Source organism: Leguminivora glycinivorella, chromosome 8 (genome assembly GCF_023078275.1).
Source record: "Leguminivora glycinivorella isolate SPB_JAAS2020 chromosome 8, LegGlyc_1.1, whole genome shotgun sequence".
Lineage (NCBI taxonomy): Eukaryota > Metazoa > Arthropoda > Insecta > Lepidoptera > Tortricidae > Leguminivora > Leguminivora glycinivorella.
In genome coordinates this window covers 18,347,560-18,363,287 of record NC_062978.1, presented here as the reverse complement: position 1 = coordinate 18,363,287, position 15,728 = coordinate 18,347,560, and the positions used below count along the sequence as shown (strand labels likewise).

At 38.6% G+C, this 15,728-nt stretch overlaps 2 protein-coding genes across 2 annotated transcripts; one reads left to right on the top strand and one right to left on the bottom strand.

Annotated features, from left to right (window-relative positions):
• Positions 1-2,556: 2,556 nt before the first annotated feature.
• On the bottom strand, positions 2,557-3,961 carry LOC125229200. The gene is made up of 2 exons (XM_048133994.1): positions 3,512-3,961; positions 2,557-3,389 (listed from the first exon to the last, which is right to left on the bottom strand). Exons 1-2 carry the CDS (start codon positions 3,797-3,799, stop codon positions 3,195-3,197), a joined length of 483 nt encoding a protein of 160 aa, XP_047989951.1. The 5' UTR covers positions 3,800-3,961; the 3' UTR covers positions 2,557-3,194.
• Positions 3,962-4,225: 264 nt separating this feature from the next.
• Positions 4,226-12,642, top strand: LOC125229199 (tumor suppressor candidate 3). Its single transcript, XM_048133993.1, has 6 exons — positions 4,226-4,383; positions 4,459-4,740; positions 5,410-5,550; positions 6,587-6,875; positions 11,782-11,974; positions 12,485-12,642. Exons 1-6 carry the CDS (start codon positions 4,306-4,308, stop codon positions 12,498-12,500), a joined length of 999 nt encoding a protein of 332 aa, XP_047989950.1. The 5' UTR covers positions 4,226-4,305; the 3' UTR covers positions 12,501-12,642.
• Positions 12,643-15,728: the final 3,086 nt, after the last annotated feature.

Below are 15,728 nucleotides of genomic sequence, written 5' to 3'. Positions count from 1 at the left end.
ATAAATTAAATGGGGATCTCCTACATGTTCAACGATGGTCGGAGAAGTTTGGCTTATTTGTGAATCCCGCAAAGTGTCAGGCTATTGTCCTGGGTAGTTCGCGACAACTTGCCAAGCTGGACCTAGATTCGGTTAGGCCGGTGCACTTCAATGGCACTCCTATTTCTTTTAGCCCGAGCGTCAAGGACCTGGGAGTGTACTTGGACTGCACACTGAGTTGGAGACCGCAGGTTGCGGAGATTAGTCGGAAGGTTACTGGCACCCTTCATGCACTCAACCGGCTTAGACACTTCTTGCCAGTAAAAACCAAGATATTGTTAGTCAACACCTTGATTTTACCCATTATCGATTATGGTGATGTGTGTTACCTGGACTTAAACGTAGAACTTCTTAATAATTTGGACCGGCTCCTTAATAATTGTATTCGCTTTATCTTCTGCCTCCGGAAATACGACCACGTGTCCTCATTTCGCACACAGCTCGGCTGGCTCGTCCCTATTCGGCAACGGCGGAATATTCGCATGCTCTGCACACTCTATTCCATTCTCAATGACCCTCACTCCCCTGAATATCTAAAGTCCTTGTTTCACTTTTTTGGTGCCTCTCGTGATCGTAATCTTCGTTCCACTGGCAATCTCTCTCTCTCAATCCCTCTTCATCGTACGGGCTTCATGTCCAATTGCTTTGCTGTTCAGGTGGCCCGCCTCTGGAATGGTCTTCCCCCTAGCATCAGGAAAGCACCCAATAAGACTACATTCAAAAGATCTGTGCGTAATTTCTTTGCTGGTAGTTCCACATAATATAAAATAGTACAAGTTGGTAGTTCAAAGTAGAATTAAGTATCTATCTAACAAGTTTAAAATGTATATATTAATTATGTATATATGAGTATATTTATTTATCATTAAATTATATTTATGTATTATATGTATTTATGTATTATTTGATGTAAGTATGTTTTAGATTTCTGATTTTCTTTTTCTGTTCTTTTGTTTTCAATGCACCGCCTACAATCTTCTCTGCTTTGCCTTAAGGTTGACTGGTAGAGAATGCCACATGGCATTAAGTTCGCCTTTTGTACATTAAGTTTGTCTTTTGTGCAATAATTAAAGTTTAAATAAATAAATAAATTTACTGCGAGGACTGAATCCTGAATGAAACTATTCTATTATTGGTACCCTAAAATCATAGCTGGGCACCGTTAATCAAATAGTTAACTTCGTTAATCGCTAATCCGTTACTAAAAAAGTTAACTTCGTTAATCGTTAAAGTGATACATTTCGACAAATTTAACGTAAGTTAAAGTTAATCGTTAATTCGTTAACACTTCAAAAAAAATGAACTTTTCTTTAAATATTTAGTTGCATCAGTATCCACTATAATGTATTATATTTCCGTAAAAGGCCGCAGTACAGCTAGCCTATTGAACTCTAGGCTGCACGTGGAAGGCAGTGATCGCCTGAGCTACTGCCAAGAGCTGTGTCAGGAGAGATGCTGGCGGTGACGGGACTGTTGTGGAACTTTGGGCGGTAGAGGCTAGGGAAGCGAATGCGTTCGTAAATAGGGCTCGAATTTGCTGCCCTATCACTACACTACAACAGTCGCCATGGTAAAGCTTAGGATTCACCGAATCAAAGTTAGTAAAAGCAAATCCACGTGAAGAATACTTTTTTAGGTAATATTTCGGACTTTTAGCAATCGACATCGGTAAAGCTCCCCACAGACAGTCTTAAAAATTCATAATCTTAAAAAAAACTTGTATGCAATCTGACAGTTCAAACTGACACTGACAAGACACTGACAGATCTGAACTGTCAGATTGCATACAAGTTTTTTTTAAGATTATGAATTTTTAAGACTGTCTGTGAGGAGCCTAAAACCTAGGGCTTTTATAGTAGCGTTCAGAACGTGTTTTTCGCAGCGCAGATGGCGCCTGTGCCCTACTAGATTAACGATTAACGGACTCGGAGAAATGTAACGGAAGTTAACATTTTTTCAAGTTAACTTAAAAGTTAATCCGTTAATCGAAATGTTAACTTCGTTAATTAACGGATTAACGAGTTAATGCCCAGCTATGCCTAAAATGGTTTGTTCCAGGTTCGTCGTATTCCAGTTTCGTCGGATTCCTGATTCGTCGTATTACTGTTTCGTCGGAATTATAAATATAATTACTATAATTACACTTTATACATGGTTAAAACCCCGTTTCTAAATATATACCTATATAATTTACTTATAATTATATTAATAGATTATTCCGATGAAACACCAATACGACGAATCAGGAATCCGACGAAACTGGAATACGACGAAAAAGGAATACGACGAACCTGGAACAAACCCCTAAAATGAAATCCTGACCAGTGAAGGGGTATTAGGAACACCCCAACCGGAATCTGAGCGAAGTGAGGGACTGGTGCTAACGCTCGAGATACAACAGTAGAAAGTGGCCACAATGAGCAACGTTATTTGCGGCGAGGGCGTAATTTGAATCCTGAGCGTAGCGATAATATGTATTAGTGTAAATTTGATCTTCCAGTAAATAAAATAAAAAACTTCATGCAAAAAAATATATTTGCGATCTAAAAACTGTTGAATCTTAATGAACTGCTGAAACAACAAGTTTATGCGAAAAAGAGTCATGACATGAGAGTTAAGGGAACCAATACATTCTTGACTCTTTTTCCAAAATGAAATACATATATAATTCCGGTACCTAGAAGAAACGGGGAACGTGGCAATGGTTCCGTTCAAAGTAGATTGGCAATTTAGTTGTGCCCTTGAAGGCTTTATTTTTTAAGCCAATGTACAATGAAACCTACAACTTTATTAAATTTATATTAAACAATAAGTTTTTTGTACTAAACATACATATCAAAGAACACTGCACAGTGCAAGTTGACATAGTAGTTTGAACTGCTATGCTACAGCGAATATTTTATGCCAATATGCTAAATAGACATACAGTTACACTTATCTACATTGGAAAAAGTGAATCACAGGTTTTCTTATAAAATTACGTTTTCCTTTTTTTATATGAATCACTACACCTTTTAAATATCCATCTCTTACCATTCTCGCTTCAGAAGGATTTGCCCCTACTGAATTATGCAGAGCGATAGGGCCAGATAGTAGTGAAATTTCCTTTTAACGCCCAGCAAAGGATGGATATAGAAAGTCTAGGTTTTTAAGGCCTAGGGGGTTCCGCAGGTGTCCAGGCGCGCCTGCTTGCGGTGCTCAGCCTGCTTCATTTTGTCCAAGACATTCTGCATCTCGGGCCAGGGTTCGTAGCGTTGGTAAAGGACAACGAACTTGTGGATTGATGGGTTCCGTAGATCCATATTTCGCGAGATATTGTTCCAACAGTGCTTCGAAAACTGGGTATCTACCTAAAGAGCAAGAAAGTAAAGTTTAAAGTCTAGTCTACCGGTCTAATACGAACAAGACGTGATTATTAGGTTTATCTACTATTATACTGATACGGTGATTAACACATAAAACCAATTCATACCCTGTGCATTATGCCTCCATATAATCCGACATAGCCCAAGACACAGATCATATCAAAGGCCACGCAAAAGAACAGTGGAATGCATTCCCAATAGTGTAGAGCTGCGTAGCCGAGTTGAAGCCTCTTCGGTATTTTATTATTTTCATACTGGTTCTCAGGAATTAAGCCGCCAATTCGACGAGCAGGTACCCGAAACAGGGGCTCTGGCTTCCGTTTAGAAGTCAAAAAACTTGGTGTAACTCCTTGCAGCGCTACCTTTGCAGCGCTGAATAATCTGGATAGACACATAAAATGTTAAATGACTAAAATTTTGAGATGTTTGGTTTAGTTTGCTGTGTAGGTGGTGGTGTTCAGGAGTGGTTTGATTGATATTAATTTGACATTTTTGTTTTAAACTTTAGAATCAAACAAATGAATATTACTAGAGAGGAGAGGTTTTTGAAATTAAGAATGAATAGAATACTAAAACGGCTTTCTGTGGTTTCTCGTGCCTAGTCTGAAATTGGTCAGAAACTTTGGTCCTTGGTCATCCATAAATGAGAGCAAGAAAGAGACCTGGGTTTTTGTACGACGTGTGTTAACTCCTCTATATTCTTAGCGAGATACCAATGTGATACCAATAACCTCCAATAACGCAAAAAAATGACAATAACACTCTTCATAAATGCACGCCAAGTACACGTCAGAGACTTTTTGACGTTTAATTTTATTTGACTTTTGACAGCTCTATTGACTCTTGAGTTGGCTGGCTGCAGTTTAATTAGACTACACTCGAATATTTATATAAACTCAGAATGAAATATAAAGGATTATTATGTTTCATGATATTACTTACTTATTACCAGGGCGAGGCGCAGACCCGGGCAAAAGGAGTGGGTAATTTTTTTGATACTTACATTTTAACCGGCTTGTATTGTTACTAAGTACTTAATTTCCTCTATTTCCAGTTGGAAGAGAAGGTGCAGCAGCTGACTGATATGACGGCAAAGCGGTCTATTATTTCTTTGAACGTTAACAAATTTAAAGACTACGTGAGATCTCCTCCGAGGGATTACTCTTTCATAGTGATGTTCACTGCCATGGCCCCTTCACGACGCTGTGCGATTTGCCAGCATGTCTACGACGAGTTCATGATCGTCGCCAACTCCTTCAGGTTCTCGCCGTCATACAATAACAAACTGTTCTTCGGAATGGTTGATTTTGATGAAGGATCTGATATTTTCCAAATGGTGAGTTGATTAATTGATTGGCATTTGGCAGTTATTTTTTCAACTTTTATCACATTTAGGTTTTAAAGAATTGATTGATATAGATAATCCTACTAATATGTGCCTATATAGTTGTTGTAATGACGAAATGGTGAGAATAATTGAAAAAAGTTTAACATTTCATATTGAATTAAATATTTATAATTTTTGTACTCCAGTTCTCATATATTAGTCTTGTGAAAATGTTCTAGCATCATGTATTAAACATTATTAACACTCACTGTTATACAAGTTTGAGCCTAGGCCACGCCCCCAGGCATTGAGATGGCAGTAATATGTTAATTGTATTATACTATACATGTCTAAATGCTACCATCGAAAGAATAACCTTAACCATTTGTATGCAATGCAGATTGGCAATGTTGATTATTGAAAATGTGACCTTATCGTTTAACAAAAAACAAGTAAATGTCAGGCTTTGCCCATACAGTTGGCCCGACGCGACGCTCGCAAGTCGTTAGATGTGGGGGGACCCTAAATGCAAACATGATAATTTTTTTACTGAGCAAATTGGCTCAAATGAAGCATGGGCGTTTTGTGCGTGAGGCATTACCTTACGAGTCTGCTCAGTCAGTTTGGACCAGGCTATTGATATTTTTTCACCTACATTCTCTTGAACATATATTTCAGTTACGACTTAACACAGCCCCTGTCATCATGCACTTCCCTGCCAAGGGGAAACCCAAGCCTGCAGACTCAATGGATTTCGAGAGGGCTGGCATACATGCGGAGGCCATTGCCAAGTGGATCCAAGACAGGACTGATGTTCAGGTAACACTTAACTATTCATTTTTTAATTTATTTTAAGGGCAGATGGATAACCCATTTGTAGTGGTTGGACAATCTCCCGATTGGGTGATTCCTGTAAGGTCTATATAGGTCTCATTGCTACATATCATTTATTAGGGTACAGTAGGGTATTGGTATAGTTCGCAAAAGGATGTAGAGTACAGCTTTACATCCTTTTGCATATGCTACCACAGATTAAATAGTTAATGGATTATTAATCACCCTAAATAGTCGAAAGGGATAGTGCCATTCATGAAGGACAACACAGTTCGACCATGAACTGCTCTTTGACATTGATTCTGTATGAAGTGGCCTTTCTGTATGTAAGGTGCAGTCAGGTAATTTTGATAAAAATCACCATTACTTCCATCATATCAAGATTCCCCTTTCGAAATTACCCAAGCATTTCTGTGATTCGAAATTACCCCACTGCACCTTACTATTATTTATACTGTGCTCATGGCAAGCAATTACCTGTGACACTAGAGGAGATGGAAATTAGAGTTGTGCCTGCTCGTTCACTGAAAAGATCGCTCCCAACTACAATAGTACAATCTCCAAAGTGTACTAGTTCGTTCTTTTAGGACATTTAGTACAGGAGTACACCGAGAGAGCGAGAGACAAATTGTGCATAATGGCGTACAGTGACGCTCGCTCGTACTAGCCGAGAGCTGATCGGCCGTTTTCGCGCTCGGTCCGAGTCAGTCGGTTCTAGTTCGGTTACGGTCGGTCACACGGATCGCTTTGCTGTCATTGTCACTCCTCGGCTCTTCGCTTCCATTCTGCTGCGCGTGTTTGAGTGTACTAAATGTACATACTAGAGAGCAGAATCATTTGGGAGTAGTTTGGTCTAGTACAGTGAAGGGAATCGTCTCTTATGTACTATTAGTACATGTACTACACAAGCTTAATGGAAATAAATACACAATAAAGACAGTCAAGAATATCTTGTCACTAAAAATCGACGAGCCATAACGCTTTGGCATTTTGCTTATATAATCTAAATAAATCATTACAGATCCGCGTGTTCCGCCCACCAAACTACTCTGGAGCGGTCGCATTCCTCATGTTGTTTGTCCTAGTCGCCGGGTTCCTGTACCTCAGGCGGAACAACCTTGAGTTCCTATACAACAAGCAGATGTGGGCGGTCGCCGCTGTGTTCTTCTGCTTCGCCATGGTGTCTGGACAGATGTGGAACCAGATCCGAGGCCCGCCGTTCTTCCATAGGAGCAAGAATGGACCGGTGTACATTAATGGAGGATCGCATGGGCAGTTTGTGTTGGAGAGCTATATTGTAGCTATTTTGAGTATCCTTTTTAAAGTCATGCCTGGATGTCGTGGCTAGGCCAACGTGCCAATCGTTCAGGCACCATAGCGTATAGTAGTCACGTCGTAGACTCTTGTCTTCCTCTCTTCCATGAAGTGTGACTAAAGGGTCAATCGCCAATCAGGACATTAATAATTAAAAAAAAAAAACCGCCGCTTTTGGGGTTCTGGTGAAACCTACTTGCGAATGTGGAATTAAATATGTAGAAATTTGTATTTAAAAAAAATTGCTTTTAATGTATGTATTTGATTATTTAATGGAAATACAAATGAGTATACGATACGTATACCGTTGAGGTTTGAGGAGTTGCCTCAATTCCTCATGAATCCAATATCCAATCATAAGAGATCGAGCTTGACAAAATTTGTCTTGAAAACTCAATATGCTTAGCAAACATAACAAATGTCCTATTTAACATGAGCTATGCGTCGCTGAGGAGTTTCGTTCTGATCATCACCAAAAGTTCCACTTCATCAAATGCCAAATAGTTCATGTAGGTAAGTGCTTTGTTGGTTTTCTATTAAAAATACCAAAGACACTATAAGTGTGACGTTCAGATTAATTTGAGGAGTTCCGATCTGACCATCATGGTCATCATCAGCAACTGCTGACTGTTCCGAACGTAAATGGATGCTGTTCTTATAAAAACACAATAAAACCGGCCAAGAGCGTGTCGGGTCGGGCCACGCTCAGTGTAGGGTTCCGTAGTTTTCAGTATTTTTCTCAAAAACTACTGAACCTATCAAGTTCACAACAATTTTCCTAGAAAGTCTTTATAAAGTTCTACTTTTGTGATTTTTTCCATATTTTTTAAACACATGGTTCAAAAGTTAGAGGGGGGGTGAAGCACTTTTTTTTCCTTTAGGAGCGATTATTTCCGAAAATATTAATACAATATTATCAAAAAACGATCTTAGTAAACCTTGATTCATTTTTAAATACCTATCCAAAAATATATCACATGTTGGGGTTATAATGAAAAAAAATATCAGCCCCCACTTTACATGTAGGGGGGGTACCCTAATAAAACATTTTTTTCCATTTTTTATTTTTGCACTTTGTTGGTGTGATTGATATACATATTGGTACCAAATTTCAGCTTTCTAGTGCTAACGGTTACTGAGATTATCGCGGACGGACGGACGGACGGACGGACGGACAGACAGACATGGCGAAACTATAAGGGTTCCTAGTTGACTACGGAACCCTAAAAATCACTATATGTACCTATGCCTTTAAGATTTGAGGAGTTCCCTCGTTTTCTCCAGAACTGGGTTCTGATAAAAATGGGACCAATCTGTATGTATATACATTCAATCAAAAAAAAAAATAATTCAAAACCTAACGACGGTTCCATAAATCACAGCCCGGAATCATTACAATAATTTCTAACGACGGAGATATCGAAACTTAAAAAAAAAAAGAGATTCATTAAATCAAATACAATTAATTTGTCTATGAAACTAGCGTCGTAATTCTTGGGTTATCGAGTTAAAAAAAGTGCTGAATATAACAATTCCTAATGTTATTTGTTTTGACATATGCAATCACTTGACTCTGAATGTTATTCTTAAGGGTCTCTCACAATAATAAATTAATTTATTATGTATGAAAAGGATGAACATTTTTTATTGCATATTTACCTAAAAGTGATATACAGGATGGTTCTGATAATGAACCTAACGACGTGTCAAATTTAACGAAAAAAAACACGGTATAGAACAAAAAAAAATACATTTTTGAAGCACTTATGATAAGCAGTTTCCATCTAAGTATTAAATTACTTTGTCAGTAAAGTCGGCAGAAAAAAAGAGGCATTAAACGGATATGCAACTCTGTACATTCAATTGTATCGAACATTTAATTGGCACCTAAGTACTATGAAATTTTATGCCATTTGTGGCTGAAAATAAGGCATTAAATTGCGAATTTGGAAACAGCACATGGAGGTGCACTCTGTACATTCAATTGTATTGTTTAGTATCGACCATTTAAATGGCATCTAAATACTATGAAATTTTATGCCATTTGTGGCTGAAAATAAGGCATTAAATTGCCAGCAGATTACAGAATCTGGACATTTAATTGTCATGTGTGTGAATTGGATAATAGAAATTCTGGTTATTAAGCTAGTTAATACAGCAGATTACCGAATCTGGACATTAAATTGTCATGGAAAAAAAAACCTACTGGTAACAGAATAACAATGATCTGACCTGTACAGTGTGCACGGCTCATTCAAAGCAGATAAAATGTATCTGGTCAGTAATTTGACATGACTTTAGCCTTACGAGGATAAATATAGATATATGTGGAACCAGCAGATTACTGAATCTGGACATTTAATTGTCATGTAAAATAAATGAAAAAAAAACATACTTACCTTGGTTAAGGCAGATATATTTATCTGGTCATTAAATTGTTGTAAACATAGTTAAACAGCAATTAAAAAAAAAAAAAAAAAAAAAAAAAAAAAACTGAACATTGAATTGTTGCAAATATGAGCTTAATGATAATAACCTGATAAAAATGGGACCAATCTGTATGTATATACATTCAATCAAAAAAAAAATAATTCAAAACCTAACGACGGTCCAGTACCTAACGACGGAGATATCGAATAACAAACATTAAAAAAAAATACAGACGTATTGAGAACCCCTCTCATGTGGGGCGGCGGTTAAAAAAAAGTTTCTTCAGTATTAGTGCCACGGAATCTGTTGCGTTTCATTTGCTATGGAGTGTAAACAATTGTAATGTAGCTTTGCCCCTCTGCAGAGCATGCATGCAGGCAGAAGAAACAGCCGTCACGCCGCAGCCGAATACCGGGCACAACACCTTGGGTCGCCGGTGTGTCTCCCAGAAGTCGTCGGCAACATAAAGGGCCTGCTAGACTTTCTGGTAGAGTTAAGTTGGCAGGAATAGTGCCGCAACCTATCACGCATAAATAGGCCCAAACTTATGACGTCGATTTCAAGCCCGGGTTTACCTATATAACCTACAACGTTGCCTACGCACTTTTCTCAAATTTTTACTACTATTTATACATTCGGAAGTTAATTTTGTATGGTATTTGCAATGACAAAGTTTTTTTTTTGAAGTTTCATCTGCCATCGGCTTTCTTAGCCATAATCAGATTGTATGGTACTATTAATAACATTTTCCCGGTGGTGGTCCATTAACCACCATTCATTTTATGTGGAGAGAGGGGGGCGTTATTCTCTCTGGTCTAGTTCCAAGATCTTCCACCTTTTGAGTCTTGTGTTGTTACTGTTTTCATTTAGTAGGTCTCTAGCAAGTTCATTTTCATGGATTGTGAGTCTTTCCTTGTATTTGATAAAGATCCCGCTGTAGCGTCACAAAAACTGCAAATACAGCTGTAGCAAATAGCTTCTCAATGAAATACAAGGAATGCAATGACAAAGTGGTGCAGTATTTTAATTGAAAATGGTCACATTTATAAAGACTCCCTTTCAATTTGTTCATTTAAACTTGGATCAAAGTTAGCAGATCCGGACTCTTCAGGTAAACGTAATAAAAACGGATAAATAGGCTAGTTTCCTTTTAACCGCCTTCCAAATCTCAAGGGAAGGGGTTCTCAATTCGTCTGTATTTTTTTTTTTTTTTTATTTTTTTTTAATGATTGTTGTTCGATATCTCCGTCTCGTTACTGGACCGATTTTGTAAAATTTTTTTTTTTGATTGAATGTATATGCATACAGATTGGTCCCATTTTTCTCAGAACCCAGTTCTGATGATGGGATCTTGGAGAAATCGAGGGAACTCCTCAAATCTGAAAGGCATACATATGGTGATTTATGTGTTTTTATAGGAACAGCATGCATTTACGTACGGAACAGTGACATTTGGTGCAGTGGAACTCCTGATGGTGGTCAGAATGGAACTCCTCAAATCTGAACGGCACACTTATAGTGACTTTGGTATTTTTATAAGAACAGCATGCACTTACATCCAGAACAGTGACATTTGGTGCAGTGGAACTGCTGATGATGGTCAGAACGGAACTCCTCAAATCTGAACGGCACACTTATAGTGACTTTGGTATTTTTATAAGAACAGCATGAACTTACGTCCAGAACAGTGACATTTGGTGCAGTGGAACTGCTGATGAGAGTGAGCCGCCCCTGGTTAGAGTTCCGTTCGGATAATCATTCTCATCTGTAAGTACTTCAGAATCATCCAAATTGCAAAATTGGTTCAGAAATGACGGAGATATCGAATAACAAACATTAAAAAATATACAGACGAATTGATAACATAATCCAACATTTGAAACTATTTATCACCAGAATCCCAAAGGAAGGCGGTTTTTTTTTCTTAAAAATTATTAAATTTATTAAGAACTGTCAAAACGATTTGCTAATATGGAATTACTATGAAATACTGAGGAGTGACGTCACGGTCAATTCATTTACTTTATATCTTTCTCTGTGACTTATTAAATATAAATTATGTTTAAACAAAACCACTGTCCACATTTTTCTACTAATTAATTATGTGGTGCTTTATTTCGTGCACTGCATAAAATTATTTTAAGTACAGGAAACTAGCTTATTGTGGGTTCGAACGCGCTTCTGCGAGCAAATAAAAACGGCAATACATACGGACCATTTTATAAAGTTTCCGTTAGATTTTATTTCTTAATTATTTCCCCACCAAAAACATTCTTATGTAAAATGTTGCCAAAAACAAGGGTTCCGGTATGGGACCATTCACGCAGTGTTAGGGCCAGCCACATCATCGTCACGCAGCAGCAGACGTCTATGGAACTCGCGATACAATAAAATTTAACGAACGCTTTAACAGTGACAGACGATTTGATGCAACCGGCCCTTAGTGTATAAAATCCTTAACTCATAAACCAGATGCTGCAGTAGTAGTGGGCATGATCCTCATGATAGAGGCGGCGGGGGGCGCGAAGAACGCGGAGCCAGCGCGCACGGCCGCGGAGGGGAAGCGGCGGCGGTTCCAGTCTGTCGTTGGGCTTGTGCTGGTGTGCGTGTTCTTCTCTCTGCTGCTGTCTGTGTTTAGAGCGAAGACGCAAGGGTACCCCTACAGGTGAGTCCTATTATAAAAGGCATGGCGGAGGACGCCACAAGCCATTTAAGAAATTGCATGTATAGGGAAAAAATCGACCTATGCAGCTGTAACGAGCGGTTATAGGTGTTAGTCGCGATTGCAGACTTCGGGTCGGTTACAGTTACAGTTTTAGGCCTTAGAGACTTTCTTTCGTGCATGAATTTTAAAGTTTTACCCCTCAGAAAACGCTGGTGGCCTAGCGGTAAAGGCGACTTTCAATCCGGAGGTCGCGAGTTCAGTGTTCGATTTTTCGGAACTTGCGCGAAATGTCATTTGATATTTGCCAGTCGCTTTTCGGTGAAGGAAAACATTGTGAGGAAACCGGACTCCAATAAGGCCTAGTTACCCTTCGGGATGGAAGGTCAGATGGCCGTCGATTTAGTGAACATAGTGTCTAGGCCAAATCTTGGGATTAGTTGTCAAAGCGGACCCCAGGATTTAATATAATTTTAGTGAAACTGGGTAAATTTTAAAATTGTATTGTTTCAGTTTCCTGTTCAAGTAAGAAGGCAAGTAGGAAGGCTAAGTAACGCAAGTCGATTGCAATAATATGTGAGTGAAAAGTTTTTTTATTTAACAATTTTCTTTATCTAAGTATGTAAATTGGGACTTTGTCGTGATGAAATACAGTGTATAGAAATATAATACTTAATTGTTTTATTTAAACTCCAGCATATTAAGCACAATACAGACTCGATAATCCGGCAGTCCGGCACCGAAGTCAGAAACGTCCAGTACTCCGGCACTAAATTAGAGATGCAACTTGTGATAATTTCAAGTGCAAGTTTACCATCTATGCGTAAATTATCAGTTTCATCTGACTTCACTTCAAAAGTGGTTAAATACCAGATACCTAATAGTCGACTGTTTTTTGAACTTATTATTTTACCACAGTCTTTTTATACGACATACATAAAAAATATGAAAATATATGGAATTGCTCTAATTTGCAGTAATCCAAATTTTCCACTAATCGGCACCTCCGTGTCAGGAACAGTGCCGGATTATCGAGATTGTACTGTACTATGATCGGCCATCGGCGTCTTGTGTTAGGGTAAAATTCTCGTATAACGCCGACTACCAGACTAGGCGTATAAGGCAGTCCCTATCGACTATTTGTAAGTGCGAAAGGCCTGCTGTTTTATCGTTTATCGCGCGACCATGCTGTCGGTTCAGGTTGGTATAAGTTTGTAACGACCACAATTATTAAGAGGAAAAGGGCTGGTCACTTCTATTAATTAAAACATAATCCTCAGTTTCCTCCTGCATATCGAAAGGACGGAATCGGTTCGACTCGATTTGATGATGGTATATTAAACAGCGGTCTGCTCTTTTGTTTTTAATGGAATATATATTAGGGCGTAATTTCTATAACCGGCAATAATTAAGGTGTCGTCACCTGTTTACGGCAGCGTGTGCTCAAGTGTTTGAGGTTCTTTGAGATGAGATATAATGAAAGAAGGAAAAAAAAAACAGTATAATATTTGATGTTATTATTTTTAAAATAGCCAGCCCATCATATCTAGATAATACTTCCAGTTATAAAACCTTTTCAGTACAGATGTTGTTTTTTTACGCACTAGTGCGAGAAGTGGTTCATTAAATGCCAGGTCGAAACTTCGGAGGGCCATCTGTACTGAAAAACGTCGTACGATAGAAGTGCGAAAAGGAAATTCGTAACTCGTGTCGATTTAAAACACTCCCTTCGGTCGTGTTTTAATTATCGCCACTCGTTTCGAACTTCCTTTTTTACGCACTTGTATCGTACTCGTAATGTACTATTATGAACGTTGTAGACGGCATGTTAATATCCAAAGAGGAGAGCGGGGACGACATTTGAGTGGAAAGACGGATTCTAGGAGATTTTTTACTTTTTCTTAAATAAACAGGAAATACACCTGGCTATATTATAATTATGTTACAAAACATTAAATTTTCTTATAACCATTAAATATTCGTTCATTTACGCATTTTTATAGCCTCAGTTCAATCGTATAGCAACATAGGTACTATTTGAACTCTAGAATAATAGGTATCAAATAATTAAATACCTTTAAAAGCTATAATCACAAGTGGGACGTAGTTATGGACGTTATATTCTTGGTAAGTACTTACCTACTAAACAAATTTTGAAATTAGAACGATGACGATTATGTGTCGGACTGTTTTTAGCTGATTGATATCAATTCTGAACATCACGCTTCTCTGCGGCACTGACCATGTTTGTTCAAAAATCAACATGTTTTCCAACATTTCTTCCTAATACTATAGTTTTAAAGACTATGTTAAAACATTGTTTATGTTACTATGCCCTCACAGGGTTCATGTTGAGACTATACTTAGCTTAAGACCTTATGTGAACACATGAAATGCAATAAATACCTATTGAGTATACATTTCAATATTTTGCAGATTCACAAAATGGTTTTACGATACTGGGGAGTGGTTCCCCTTGTTCTCCTAGCATATTACTATCGCCGTCAAATTCTGTACCTTCTCCACAAGAAGGACACTTGGGCTGTGGTCGCGATGCTGCTCTGTTTCAGTATGATGTCAGGCCAGATGTGGAATAAGATGAGAAAACCTATATTTTGCTACGAGGCCAACGAAGGCCCGGTTCTTATTAGTAATGGACAGAAAAAGCAGTACTTGGCCGAGAGTTATATTATGGCTGTATTGAGTATCCTTTAAATACTTTATAAGCGCGGCATCCTTTTTCTTTTGTTGGACTTTATTTGTTGATTTTGCTTTACAATTAAGTAGTATTAACAGATAAGAGAGTGGGACTGCAATTTGAACTTGGCCAGGAGCGGCTCACTCCGCGATTCTATCGCCGCGCTACAAGTACATGCCGGCGGCCGCGAGTTCGCGGCCCATTCAGCGGTGACGACCTTCGCGCGGCGCAATAGAATTCAATGTCGGCTGCTCGCGTGCAGTCCGTTTGTTAATGTAGGTAAGAATTTAGAATGGCGGCATATTGTGAACATCAAGGGTGTGAGCCTTCTGTACTTGTACTATTATAATATATTCTGTGGTACTAACAGAGAGTGGAATTGCAATTTGCACTTAGCCTTGCCTTACCCACTAAACTCACTCTGGTGTTTCCGCCTCATTGCTGTTCTTGAGAGCGCATCAGGATCGAGATTATTCCACCACAGCGCCGGGGATGAAGCAATAAATAAATAAATATTGGGGACACCTTACCTACACAGATCAACTTATCCCCAAACTAAGCAAAGCTTGTACTATGGGTGCTAAGCGATGATATACATACTTAAATAGATAAATACATACTTATATACATAGAAAACATCCATGACTCAGGAACAAATATCTGTCCTCATCACACAAATAAATGCCCTTACCGGGATTCGAACCCAAGACCGCGGCTTAGCAGGCAGGGTCACTACCGACTGAGCCAACCATAGTATGTATCTACAGTAGAAGTTGCCAAACGGACGAGGTGTTCAGAATTACTTTGACACGCTCTTATTAACTATAAATGATTCCTTGACTAGGCACATCTAACAGATTGCGTTGCAGTGCTAGGCATGATACTGACCATAGAAGGGGCAGGTGGAGTGAGGACAGAAAGAGACGGAAGCGGTAAAAGGAGACGGAATATACTAATGCTGGCGGGATCCGGGCTGACGACTGCGTCCTTCGCCGTTATTGTGGCTGTGTTTAGAATCAAGAGACCATGGTATCCTTATGGGTAAATATTTCTTAACTT

Bases quoted from the DNA above. Each gene is read 5' to 3' on its own strand.
- LOC125229200 (XM_048133994.1), bottom strand. From the start codon at position 3,799: ATGTGTCTATCCAGATTATTCAGCGCTGCAAAGGTAGCGCTGCAAGGA. The intron at 3,390-3,511 runs GTATGAATTGGT...CTTGCTCTTTAG, and splicing joins ATGGAGGCATAATGCACAGG to GTAGATACCCAGTTTTCGAA.
- LOC125229199 (XM_048133993.1), top strand. From the start codon at position 4,306: ATGAAATATAAAGGATTATTATGTTTCATGATATTACTTACTTATTAC. The intron at 5,551-6,586 runs GTAACACTTAAC...AAATCATTACAG, and splicing joins AAGACAGGACTGATGTTCAG to ATCCGCGTGTTCCGCCCACC. The intron at 6,876-11,781 runs GTATCCTTTTTA...CTCATAAACCAG, and splicing joins CTATATTGTAGCTATTTTGA to ATGCTGCAGTAGTAGTGGGC.